Source organism: Thermobia domestica, chromosome 2 (genome assembly GCF_964235325.1).
Source record: "Thermobia domestica chromosome 2, izTheDome1.hap1.1, whole genome shotgun sequence".
NCBI lineage: Eukaryota > Metazoa > Arthropoda > Insecta > Zygentoma > Lepismatidae > Thermobia > Thermobia domestica.
The window spans coordinates 75,671,148-75,684,360 of NC_137455.1; the positions used below are offsets into that span (position 1 = coordinate 75,671,148).

The following is a 13,213-nucleotide window of genomic DNA, read 5'->3' on the forward strand; positions in this document are numbered from 1 at the left end:
GTGTTGCACATTTCTGCACAAACGATGCGCAAACAATTGACACCATTTTCGACCAATTTTGACAAGGTGGGGGGCTACCGTTTAGACAGCCTCCACTTTGTTTTCGGTCTAGCTTATTGTTCATTGTTGCACAAAAGGAAATTTGTGTTGCACATTTCTGCACAAACGATGCACAAACGATTGACACCATTTTCGACCTATTTTGACAAGGTGGGGGGCTGTCTAAATGGACGTCATTTGTCATATTTATTATCACAACAAATCATAAAGGTAAACTGTTCAGATTTATTTACAACATTCGATCTTCACACACAATCAGTTGGCATGCCCTCTGTAGAACCGATTCAAGAAGAAACTCGAAGATATTAATGAAAGCGATGAATGGAATTTCATCATACAACGGTGAACCGCGCATCGATGTATAAAAATGTTACCGCAGAATTGCACCTTACATTAAGCTTCGAAATATTCGTACTAACTTTTGTTGGATACACAGTGAATTTAAACCTCATGCAGCTGAAACCTGGTTTAAGTTAGCAGTGTTCTCTCCTTACACAGGGTCTGCGTTATATTCAAAACTTAAACAAACTGTTTTAGAACACCGTCATTTGTGCAGATGTTTTTCCGTGCTTTATTACAGCGCGTTAACACACACTGAGAAAAAAAAAATTGTATGTGGCATATGTAAAATCGTAAGTTACATTTTTAAATCCTGTAGTTTTTGGACTTAATGTACAGCAAACGTATAACTGAAAACACATGTTCTATAATTCTTTCTGTTTAAGTGTTTCATCTGTACGTACTTTCCATATGAAACAATATAGGCGGTCAGGATGTCACGTACAAATGGATGTATATAACATATAGCTGATGAAGGTAATGTACATATATGTATGTAATATAAGAAAGACTGTTAGATATTAGACATCCTGCAACGGCATGATGTCACATCTAAGGGCAGTTCCTATGTAGCATACGGATAACGTATGGTCCATACTGATTTTTGTGGTAAGCAAGAGGATTCCGTATATTTGTACAATATGCCGCAGTCCGGAGAATGGATTTTTTTCAGTGCATAACTATGGTAATCACCATGGCAACAACACAGACACGATATCAAAATGTACATCAACCTGGAGTTTGGCCAAACCATGTAAACCCTGGTTGAGTTTTAAATTTATGGTAATAGCGCTTATTTATTACTGAGATAAGACATTTACGAAAATAGTTTAGGAAATTTGGGGCTCTGCACTACCCCTTTTTTATTGTACCAACTATACAGCTTGATTTGGCAACAATGAAATGCAGCTATTTGGAGAAAATAACCACATGAGGAAAAAAGACAGAGGGAAGTAGAGCTCGTGCTTAGTTGTATTCTTGGCTTTGATGCGCCAATTTTAAAGAAGTACTTACAAGAATTAATAATAAATGTGTTTATTTTAAAGGTCCACACTACGCCTTTCTCATTTTACCAATCATATTGTAGTTTATCTGGTAACACTGAAATGCAGCCAATATCTCGATTCGCTATTCGCAGAAAATAATTATGTAAGAAACAAGAAGGAACGAGAAAGAGCCTAGCGGGGAGTTCCATTGACTTTGACTCGCCTATTTTAAAGAAAGTCAAACAAGAATTATTAATGTATTTATTTGGAACTTACACTAAGATATGTATTTCTGTCTACATTAATAAACTGTTGAGAAAACCAAGAGGACAATACATACATGAAACATTTTAACAAAAATATATATAAATTAATATACAAACAACTATTATATACACACACTGTCTTCTTTGATTTTATTATAAGTTCATTTTGCCTCAGTAGTTTGTGGAAGTCGTATCATAGGATGTAACCTGTCTTAAAAATAATCGGTTAGAAACGAAATTTATTTGTTGCTGAAACATATCTGAAGCTATAAAGAATTCTTTCTCCATATTAAAACATGTCTCCGAAGCAACGTCGCTCACAATCTCCAGCGAATAAGCCCTTCGTGTGTCCATAAGCTTATGCGCTCTGTTGAGAATGTCTGTAGCATCTGCTTTCATCTTGAGGCTAGGATCGTTGTCAAAGGATTTCAGTGCCGACACGTGGGCCGTAACTTCTTGTACAAACTCACAACAAGACTTCTCCAACAAGTCTTCCAGGAATTGAATTAGATCCTGAAACGCGCTGAAGAATTGGTTCCCTAGCTGTTCAGAGAGTTCTCCAGAAAATAATTCCAAAAGAGTCATTAATTCTTCGTTATTCTCGTCGCTGGAAGTTGGTTCCTTTTCTTTCAACCAGGTAGTAGTCTACAAAATGTAAGAAGACATAATCAATAATTGAATGTAGTTGTATGCAATAGCTTAACCTATTGATAGCAGAATTGTTCAGAATTCTGTTTCTTCAATAGATTCACTGTTAGTCTATTTAACTACCCAAGGAATATCAAATGCCAGCCATTTTTAAAGAATTCGCAACACTTGCTTTTATGATCGCATTAACGCGGTGTAATACTTGCACCATCTTTGTTCTCTAATGATTTATATGAGAATTTATTTATATGTGCTCTTTAAAATAAACTGGAATTTTAATGGTTTGATTGTACCGATCCAGTGGCGGATCTAGACCAGGGTCGGGGGCCTAGGCCCCCCTTCCCCCAGTTCTTTTGAATGACAAAAATTATTTAATCTATAATTTATACATTTTTTTTAAGTTTATACAGTAGTAAACCAGTGATGCCAACCTGTGGGAAAAATCCCATTTCGTGGGAGTTTTTGACCTTATTTTCTTGGAAAGGGATAAAAAGCAGCATATATGGGATATTTCGAGAAGATCAAAATTTACAGCTTATTCATTTAGATATTGTAAAAAGTGACTAACACAGGGAAATTTAATTTTAAATATTATAGCATACTTTTAATTAGTATAACTTGGGAAATTCATACGTAAAATGGGATTTTTTGCCTCTCGACATGGGATTTCATAATGTTTCAGGTTGGCATCACTGTAGTAAACTCATGATATACCTATCATAGTCTGGGTTCTGGCTGCCTCCTTGTTTATACTTTCTAAAACCATTTCTGTACCGATCTCTTCTACAGTTTTACTTAAATTGGTTTGTTATGATTTAAGTTTAGCGCCTCTTTCAGCAGCAAGGCAATATCGGACGTGGACCTATAGCTTAACGTGGGATTTGAATCACATAATTTGTCATCGGGAATTAAACCCCGGTATACAGTGCCAAAGACGCGTACGCTAACCATTTAGTCACAAGTGAGCTCCTCTCTGCTTAAATATCCATTATTTCGTGAATATAAATTTTGTTACACACAATCTAGGTTTATATAATAGTAAACCCACTGTTTCACTCAGCAACAGATCTTCGAAACTATTATGTGTAGAACCTTTAGATGTTCTCCCTGCACTCAAGCCTGTAAGACGCGATTTCACAAAATGCGGCCCATAAGAGTAAGGGGGGGGGGGGTAAGGGTATGACTTTTTGCCGTTTGCCAAGTCTCTGAAACAACTAGATGTAAGATATGCTTTTTTTAAAGTGCGGCCCCTAAGGGGTAATAAGGAAATGATTTATTCTCGTTCGCCAGATCTCCGAAACTATTAGGTATAAGACGTGATTTTTCAATATGTGGCTCCTAAGACTGGGTAAGGGGTCTTGAATGGTTCTTTTATCCGTTTGTCAGATCTCAAACTGTAGGTACAGAATCTTGAAATTTTGTATAAATTTTGCTATCCTTCTCCCTTCTTCGATCATAGAAACTTGTTCTTACGTTACACATCAGCCAATTGAAAAACATTACCATAGACTGGCAGTAACATGAAGGTCTTTGTCTCCAGAAGACATACGGAGAAATAAATTCCAAGTCTCTTAAAATGTTGTAATTCCTACCTACTATGCAATATGCTAAATGCTAATTTCTTAAATACAAGATTGTCTTTAGGGGAAGGAGGACTCGCACTGTCATTTATAAATTCTGGAATTTCCATGCAAAAGCCTTAGTTGTCTAGTGTAACATATAATTTTGATATATATGATCCAGGATTACAATTCAAGCAAAGAGTACTAATATTATATTTCTATCATCTTCTTTAGCTCTTTTATGCAGGGTTAAATAAAGCGCCCTTTTCTTTCCGGACATGCCTGTTTTTTCTTTCTGGAAAATGTAGTCAAGTGTCTTTTTAGAATAAAGTAAATATGTCTGATTTTAAGGGAAAATAATCAGAAACAAGATTATTTATTACAAATAATCTCCTAAGTCATGAGCTTGCGCAAGTGCTCAACACGATCAGAAACGTGTTTAAATGACTACTCATCTTGTTATGTTTTGAGATTGGTACTGCTGATGACGTCATACGAATTCACTATTTTATCTTTCAGCCTCGCAGTGTTTGCATTAAGATGAGTTTATGATGGAAGAACGTATTTGCATTCGACGACAATTAATTCCTTTCTTAGAGCGTTTCGTACCAGATACCAATAGTTGAAATGAGGTGTCATTTTCTTTTTTAGTTGCATGAAACTTGGTAAAGCTGCCTTCATAGCACAAACTTTCAGTACTTGCACCTTTCCAGCTCCTTTTCTGCTAAGGTCACCTGTGATAAAATGGGTTTCTTAGTTTGTTTCCGAACATATTAACTTGTTATGTACACCTTGTCTCAAAAAGGTTGAGCGCATTCTTTATTGGTGTTTTGAGGCAAAAATTTTCAAAGTCCAGCTTCGGGTATCTTCGGGAAAAAGTAAGCCAGGTTCGAACCTCCAAGCCAGCCTTTGCAAAAGGGTAAAAGTTTGCAGATGTGTTTTTCTTCTTTTAAATATAATAAGACTTGTTACCAAGTGTTTAAAAAAGCAACATTGATTGAAATACTAAATGATACAATATTTCGAAACGTTTTTATTAATGTGAGCACATGCTTGTTTGTCATTTAGCTCTCTATACGTAATGGAACATTTAAATACGTTAAAGAATCTTTCCATATGTAAAAGAATGCTCAAAATTAAGAAATAGAACATAATTATCGCCTGAGTACTAAAATAAAACTCAAAGTAGAACAGAAACTGCGTTTGTAATGGATATGAATGTCATAATCATCTTGAGATCCGTTATACGTTGCTAGAAGCTTAGTTTTAGAAGTCCTTGTGTTAGCTCATTGGTAAGCTGTCGGATTTCAAATCATATGGTTGAGAGTTCGATTCTCGTCTGGGCCAATACTTTTTTTAAAATTGCATTTTCCGCAATGCATGAAAAATTATATAAAATAATTACATTAAAATACATAAGTTGTTTATATATAACATAATAATTGCAGAACATAGTAATTATTATGTTTAAAATATAACATCTGAGATAATTTTCACAGTAGGTCGGTATTATATATGAGGATGTAAATACAAGTTAAGAAACTCGTTCAATAGCAATAAATAAATCATGTAGTGTATTTATTTGCAGCTATTTGTCATATAGAGAGTAATTCTCAACATTCATAATACAGAATGTCATTTATGTTCTTGAAAAGTTATTCGATGCATAAACAGAGGGTATAAACAGAGAATCCAAAGTCGGAACGCTCGCAAAAAAAATTCATGAACCCCAATGGTCACGTGAGCAGACTGGAATTGTGCTTATGAAGCATGCCACAGCAGAAAGTCTTTACATAGATTTTCAATTCAATTCCTGATATATGTTTTTGCAATGTGGAAGTGGTGATGCCTTGAGTCGCCTCTCTCTCGCTCGCTCGCTCGCTCACTCTCTATTTATACAGAATATAAAAGTGGATTTATGTGTGTGTTTCAACATAATTCTAATATATCTAGAGCAATTTTAACTATATTTCTTACAGTCTGGAAAAAGAGTACTGTCGGGATACATATCAAAAATGCTAGAAACGGTTCGATATTAGTATCGAATCCATAGTTTCGTGGTCGCTTAGGTGAATAGCTCTACTTTCAATTCAAGTCCAATTAAGCTCCCATTAGCACCCAGGGTGGTTACGTAGCGACATAAAGATATCGAAATCAACCGATATTAGAATCGAATCGTAAGTTTTCAGCGCCGCTAACAGTGTAGCATTTCCCATTAGTCCACATTAGTCCCATTGCCTAGAGGGCAACATATTTGCAGAGTGCAAATTTTAAAACTTGAATAATATTTTAATTTTTTCCGTATGAAAAAGTTAAAAATCATGAGCAAATATACTATTTCACGAACAATCCTCTTTTACTATTCTAATATGTTTAATAATTGCGTAAGAAATGTAATAGTAATTCAGAACATGTTTCACAGTTGTTATTTTTGTTACATAGTTGTAGCTATAGCATGTAGTGAGTGGAATTTAACTGTAATAAATTCAGTAATTAACCATATTCGAATTAAGTTTTATTTTTAAGTTCGGAATGAAGGGGCGGAGAAATATGCAGTTATTGGCGGCACCGAGCTTTTCTACATTTTACTTTCAAGATCTCCATTTTTCTTTTGTCATTTGTTCCTAATAAAAAAAAGTTCAGTCACTTTTGGATTGTCATAGGATAGTAGGAGTTGGATTTTGGGATGCAGCCTGTGAGATTCTAGAGGAGCTAACTGCTTGAAAAAATATTTTTGAATCATCTGTAACATATGAAATAAGGATATGTATCATAAAAAATTGAAAGTAACTATGTCTGCGTAATCATCACGGTCAAATTGCAAAGTCAAATGAATTGACGTTTGGTATATAATCAGGCTCCAATCCCAACTGGGAAGTTATCATACGCGTGTCACTTTCATTATAATACATATCCTTAGGGGGAGTTGAAGTCCGAATTTTTGCGAAAAATTTGGTATCTCACAAGCCGTTCAACTGAGAGCTGAAATTCAGCATACAACTCTTTATTAAAAATAAAGAGAATATGCCCTGGCATTTTTTAAAATTGTCTTTTATGAGCGGGGGGACGGGGGTGCCTTTTCTATATAGTGGAAATTAATAGTGGGTTGATTTGTAAAAATAATCGAAAACGATTGATATTAGTTGAGAAAAAAAATTGAGTAATGCAAACTAAAGTTCTTTTTGAATTTTATACCCACTGCTTTCTATTTATAATTGCTGAAGCTGGTGTTTAATATATGGAGCGTTCCGAGCATAAGGCAATCAAGCCATAAAGTTAGAGAAAATGGCCATAAAATTTGTATTCTAAACGTAATTACATGGGCATTTTCAATTTTTTTTTTTTTTTTTTACGTTGGTCTACTTTTCCTTGATTCGAAACTTTTAAATTTCACCCTATTTTCTACTGAATGTGTCTGTAAGGCAACAAAGAAATAATTACATATGATAAATTTAAATTCATTTTAAATCGGAAAATGAGAAACACTTTGCCATTATATATCGTAAAGGTCAGACCCACCAGTATTGTAACAAAGAGGTGCTTGAGCCAATGACGGTAGAAATTCAAACTCCGATAAGTGATAATTTCACAGTCTTGTTTTATTACAAGTGTAATCTCTTTAGTCAATGGAGAGGAGGACGTGGGTCATCGGTCAGAGTTGATGTCGATGGGTTTTGGTGGGTCGGAGTTGGTCGCAATGGTTCAGAGTGGTTCATAGTTGGTGGTGGGTCAGAGTGGATCACGATGGTTGATGGGTCAGAGTGGGCCAATGGGTCATTTGGTGGTGGGTGATAGTGGGTCATGGTGGGTCGTGGATCAAATTTTCATTGACCCACACCATCTCTGGTTAAAATTGTACTAAAGATAAGAGGCACCGAAGATGCATGTCGGCTATTATGCTCAAATTTTGCGCATGGATAGTACTTTACCAGAAAGCAATAAATCTGAAACGGTTCACGGTATCACCTCCTAGAACTCGAGATGTAGGGGTTTGTCTGATTGGCTAAATTAAGACGTCAATGATTTATCCTTCAACAACCAAGCTTTTTATAATCGTTTCCGTGGGGAAGTCAGAAGAACACGTGCCTAGTAATCGTAATATTGATAGTTCGCGTCCACCCCGGCGTATTTGTTTTGTGTTTTTTTGATTCACCTAAATATAAACAAATCACACATATAGGCATTTTAACATATTTTGGGAGAGTAATTTTTGTGGTTCGTTGGCGTTTCATCGCGTCTCTGCCGCTGGTAGTAAAGTTTTCAAAATTGAACTTGGGCCATCACGGATCGTCGCTGCGGGGCCACCAATTTCTGGCGAGAGGTTAATAGTTGACCATCTGTACTCCACCGACGCTTACAGCTTAGGGTAATGAACGATGTCCTTGCCTTGTAGACTTCATGACTACCGACGTCGGCAGTCAACTAGCTTTTAGTATTCCTTTATTAACCATCTATCGTTCATGTTTGTACACGGTGTTGTCATAATAATAATAATAATAATAATAATAATAATAATAATAATAATAATAATAATAATAATAATAATTATTATTATTATTATTATTATTATTATTATTATTATTATTATTATTATTATTATTATTATTATTATTATTATTATTATTTGTAGTAACAGTAGTATAATTGATGATAGAATAATTATTGTCTATGTATTGTCTAGGTAGGACTACACACAGGATTTGGCTCGTTTTGGTTCGACTTGACTCTAATCCGAGTCGAGTTGGAAGATATTTTTCGCGCCGAGTCCAAGAGTAGACCTCAAAGATGTCTGTTTCGAGTCGAGTCGAGTTTCAAAGAAAAGTCGTTCGTGCCCATCCCTACTAATGAGAGCTTAATCGGAGTTAAGCGAAATTGAAAGTCTCACTATTTATCTAAGCGACCCCGAAAACTATGAATCTAATATCGATCATTTTCTAGCAATCTTTTATATGTATCCCCCTCCCATTCACCATAGGTAACCCGACAGCACTCTTTTTGAAACTATAAGAAATGTGGTTAAAATTACTCTAGGCCAGTGGTTCTCAATCTAATTCCTATCACGATCCCCTTTTATCACACGCTCTTGCCAGCGACCCTTTTATAATTTGTTTTATAATAAGCTTGTGTGGGATTTTTAACATACCTACTTCTATAATAGTAGAATCCATTTTTTTGGTTTATAGTGAACAGTGCCATGGAAAATCATTGCCCGGGGCGAGAGTATAGTACGATGTCACCGTATATATGAGTGACGTCGACAGACTAGCTACGAAGCGCCACCATGGTTGGCACGAAGCTCAATAACATTTTCAAAATAAACCCTACCTTTCCTTAATTTTGAGCACATTTTATTACGTTTTCCTTCTATTTTACACATGTGCACATGCACTTTCCTAACATGAGTAACACACTTCCTCCGAAATGTGTGGCCCCTTTTTTAGGCGTCCGGCACTGACAGTGGATACAGTAACTGTAATATCTATATTCCCAACGACGAAGGTGATGGTTCAAGATGGATGTTAAACTCCTTCATTGAAGAGGCCATTAACGTATCCGATCTAAGCCCACAACTTTTTGACCAAATAATAGAATGATCATGCGACAAGTCTTTGCAACTGGTTTTCTGTAACGAAGACTTGGACAAGTTCTGCCTGATGAGGAGAGAAGAATATCCTGGTCTGGTGATTGCTGCTTTAAAAGTAATAATTCCATTTGCTATATCGTACTTGTGCGAAAGTGTTTTTTTTATGGTAAACATTAAAACAAAGATAAGAAATCGCTTATCAGTTGAAAATGGCTTGATAATGTTCGTCATGAAGATTGAACCGGGCATTGCTGCACTAGTGAAATTACACCATGCTTAGGTATCTCATTAGGTTTTAATTTTAATTGTATTTCAATGTGCAGGTTTTGTTTCATGTGTATTTTTCTAGTATTTCTATATACAGTTCTCATTAGTTTTATATCATACCTCTTTGATTTAAATTCATTTTTAAACAACTCTACTAACTAACTAACTCTATGGCCTATGGAACCCGGAGGTTCAATGCCGCGTTCACAAAAGCTCTACACTGACTTCTATCCTTAGCCAATTGGATCCAGTTTCTAATTTGTATTCTTATCTCAGCGAGATCCATCTTAATATTCTACTCCCATCTGCGCCTAGGTCTTCCTAATGGTCGTTTTCCGTTTGGTCTTCCTGTCAAGACTTTGAAAGCGTTTCTACTTTCTTCCATTCTAGCTACATGACCTGCCCACCTAAGCCTCCTAGACTTGACGACCCTAACAATGTTGGGTAACCGTATAAATTATGTAGTTCCTCGTTATGAAGTTTCCGCCATTCCCCATTCCCGTTCCTCTTGGGTCCGAATATTCGTCTAAGGATCTTGTTCTCAAATACTTTCAGTCTATGTTCTTCCCTCAGAGTAAGTGACCATGTTTCGCAACCATACAGAACAACAGGCATGATTATCGTTTTGTATATTTTAAGCTTCAAATTTCTCGACAGAATTCGCGACGACAAGATACTTTGAACCGAATAGTAACACGAATTCTACACCCTTTGAAAATGTTCAGTAGACTTATTTTTTATTGTTCTTTACAGTGTGTATAAAAAATAAAAGTATGCCTATCAGAACAAAATTAAAAATAATATTTAAAAATAATTTCTGGTATTAGATTCTAACTATATTTATCTCTTCCGCCTATCTTCGCGATCCCCTAGGGGCCGCGACTCCCAGGTTGAGAAACCCTGCTCTAGGCACACATGAGTTATGATGGAACATACATACATACACTTTTATATGTATAAATGCAGATAAGAGAGAGTTGAGAGAGAGCGATTAAGGAATTACCGCTCTCAATCTCTTCACTTTACTTTTGCGATTCGTGAATTTCTTACGTGACAGTTTGGGGCTCGCTAGTTTTTTTTGTCTTGAACCACGATCCGATTTTCGATATGCTCGACCTAAATGCTGTAATGCGAATATTGAGAAGTTATCTGCGATGAAAGTAGCTGCAAATAAATACATTACATAACTCATTTATTGCTATTACACGATTTTTTAAATTTGTATTCAATATTCACACATAACACACCGACGTTCTGTGAATACCTCAGATGTTATATTTTAAAGATAAGAATTACTTATGTCGTGAAATGATATGAATATATATATTCAACTCATATATACAAGTGATGGTATGAAAATATATATACAACTGATGAATTGTAATGTAACTATTTTACATAATTTTCATGCATTGAGGAAAGTAGAATATCATAAAATAATCTCACCTGAACGGGTATCGAACTCACGATTTAAACACTCGGTGGTGTACCACTGAGCTAACATGACCGCTTTTCGGAATCTGCTTCTGAAATATAACTGAGCTCATACGTAAATGCTCTTTTCCGTATGGAAATCACAATGACGAAACGAGAGTGTGAATACATAGTCTCGAAATATTGTATCATTAAGTATTTCAATCAATGTTACTTTTTTCTACACTTAACACCATTTCAACATGTCTTATTATATTTAACAGAAGGAAAAACATATCTGTACATCTTTTCCCGATTACTAAGGTTGGCTTTGGAGGTTCGAACCAACAGCTTTAGTTTACTGTTTTCCGAAGATACCCGAAGTTGGACTTCGAAAGTGTTCGTCTCAAAACAGCTATCATCATATCGCTCAATCTGTTTGGTATATGGTATATGTTTTTATACGTGTAAAGTCAGTATAACAATTCATTCTTTAAACAGCTTTTCGTATGTATTAATATTTCTTTATAAAAACTGTTTTTAATATTATTATTACGGCGCACCATTTTCAGATTTCTTTCGCGAGTCGTTGATCAAGTCGTTCGCCACCAGCGTTGCCAGACTCACAGCTCGGAATTATTCCAAAACCTGATCGAACTTATGCTAGATTCGGTCAAATTATGCTAGATCCTCATAATTACTAATTCAGGAGTTTTAAAAAAAGGAAGTTGAGATACGATAACGTAACTTAAAATACACAGAGAGCAAGAATGCATGGATAGAACTCAATACTTCACGCACCAAAATTTTAACTCAACTAAATTACTGCAGTCGTTGTCAGACTCAATGGCGTATATATCGTATAAATGAATGCAAAGTTTTTCTTTACATATTTTGAAAGAAAATTACTTCGCAGCATAAGCGGAGTTGGGAATCATCTGCTGGGGGGGGGCAGATTTTTGGTCGGTCTCGGAGCTGTCATTTCAGGAATAAATATGATCATGAAGTCAGAAATAAAGATGGTGAAGTTGCCAAAAAGTTGGGGGGAGAATGGCCCCCATAGCTCCGCCCATGCCTCGGAGTTAAAGGATTAGAAAACCCTGGGTGGAGCCACAAAAAAAAAGCCCAAAGCCGTTCCGAACTTACTTCGGAAAATAAGACTGCCTGTATGGTTTACCGAGTGTATGAATCAATGGAAGAGGATACATTTCTGCCGTTCTTTTTCTTCCCACGACCAACTTCTTTCTCATCTCCAGGTTTTACGGCTTTTTGATAACTTGCTGAAATTGTGCTAGATTTGGGCAGGATGCTAAAAGCAAGATGCTAGATGCTAGAGACATGCAAATTATGCTAGATCTAGCATCATTATGCTAGATCTGGCAACGCTGTTCCCCACAATAGGCGTGTCGTGCTAGTAACCAATCACACGCCAGGTACTAGCTTTTACCTTATGCTTCCTTCTCACAGCTCAGAACATTAGTAACTATGGATAGACGTACAGCAGTAATTACTTTATGGGAGTTGGAAGGTTATTCTGCAACTGCAGCTAGCAGGCGAGTAGGTGTCCCGGCCTCTACAGGAAGGCGATGGATTCGGAAATATGGTGTTACAGGTCAGACTGGTAATTTACGATCTCCTGGTCGTCCGCATGTGTCAACCGAAGCCCAAGATGCGAGATTAGTAAACGAAGCCCGGTTAGACCCACTAAGGACGTCTGGACAGCTAAGGGAAGCTTCTCTCTTTCCTGGTAGTAAGCATACAGCTCTGCGAAGGCTTCGTCATGCTGGGTTACGTGGCCGTGTTGCTGCCGTGAAGGAAAAACTCTCAGACGACCACAAAATTTACCGTCTCGCGTTTGCACAGGCGAATGTGGGTCTCAATTGGGAAAACGTAGTTTTCTCAGATGAATCCATATTCACAACATCAAAGGAGGGACGCCGTTTTGTGTATCGTCCGAGAGGCACCCGATATGACCATGGATATGTGGCTGCTTGCAATCGCAGTGGCCATGTATCTATTTTATGTTGGGGTTGGATTTCCAGTCGCGGAGCAGGACAGCTTCATAGAATTGAAGGACATCTGGACAAT

General features: G+C 36.5%; 1 protein-coding gene across 1 annotated transcript in view; it reads right to left on the minus strand.

The window, feature by feature from the left end:
- Positions 1-1,632: 1,632 nt before the first annotated feature.
- Positions 1,633-13,213, minus strand: part of LOC145672859 (uncharacterized) — a 40,947-nt gene continuing 29,366 nt past the window's right edge. The window contains exon 6 of the mRNA XM_081742026.1: positions 1,633-2,296. Coding sequence (XP_081598152.1) covers positions 1,823-2,296 — 474 coding nt within the window. The 3' untranslated portion in view covers positions 1,633-1,822. The remainder of the gene's footprint in view (positions 2,297-13,213) is intronic.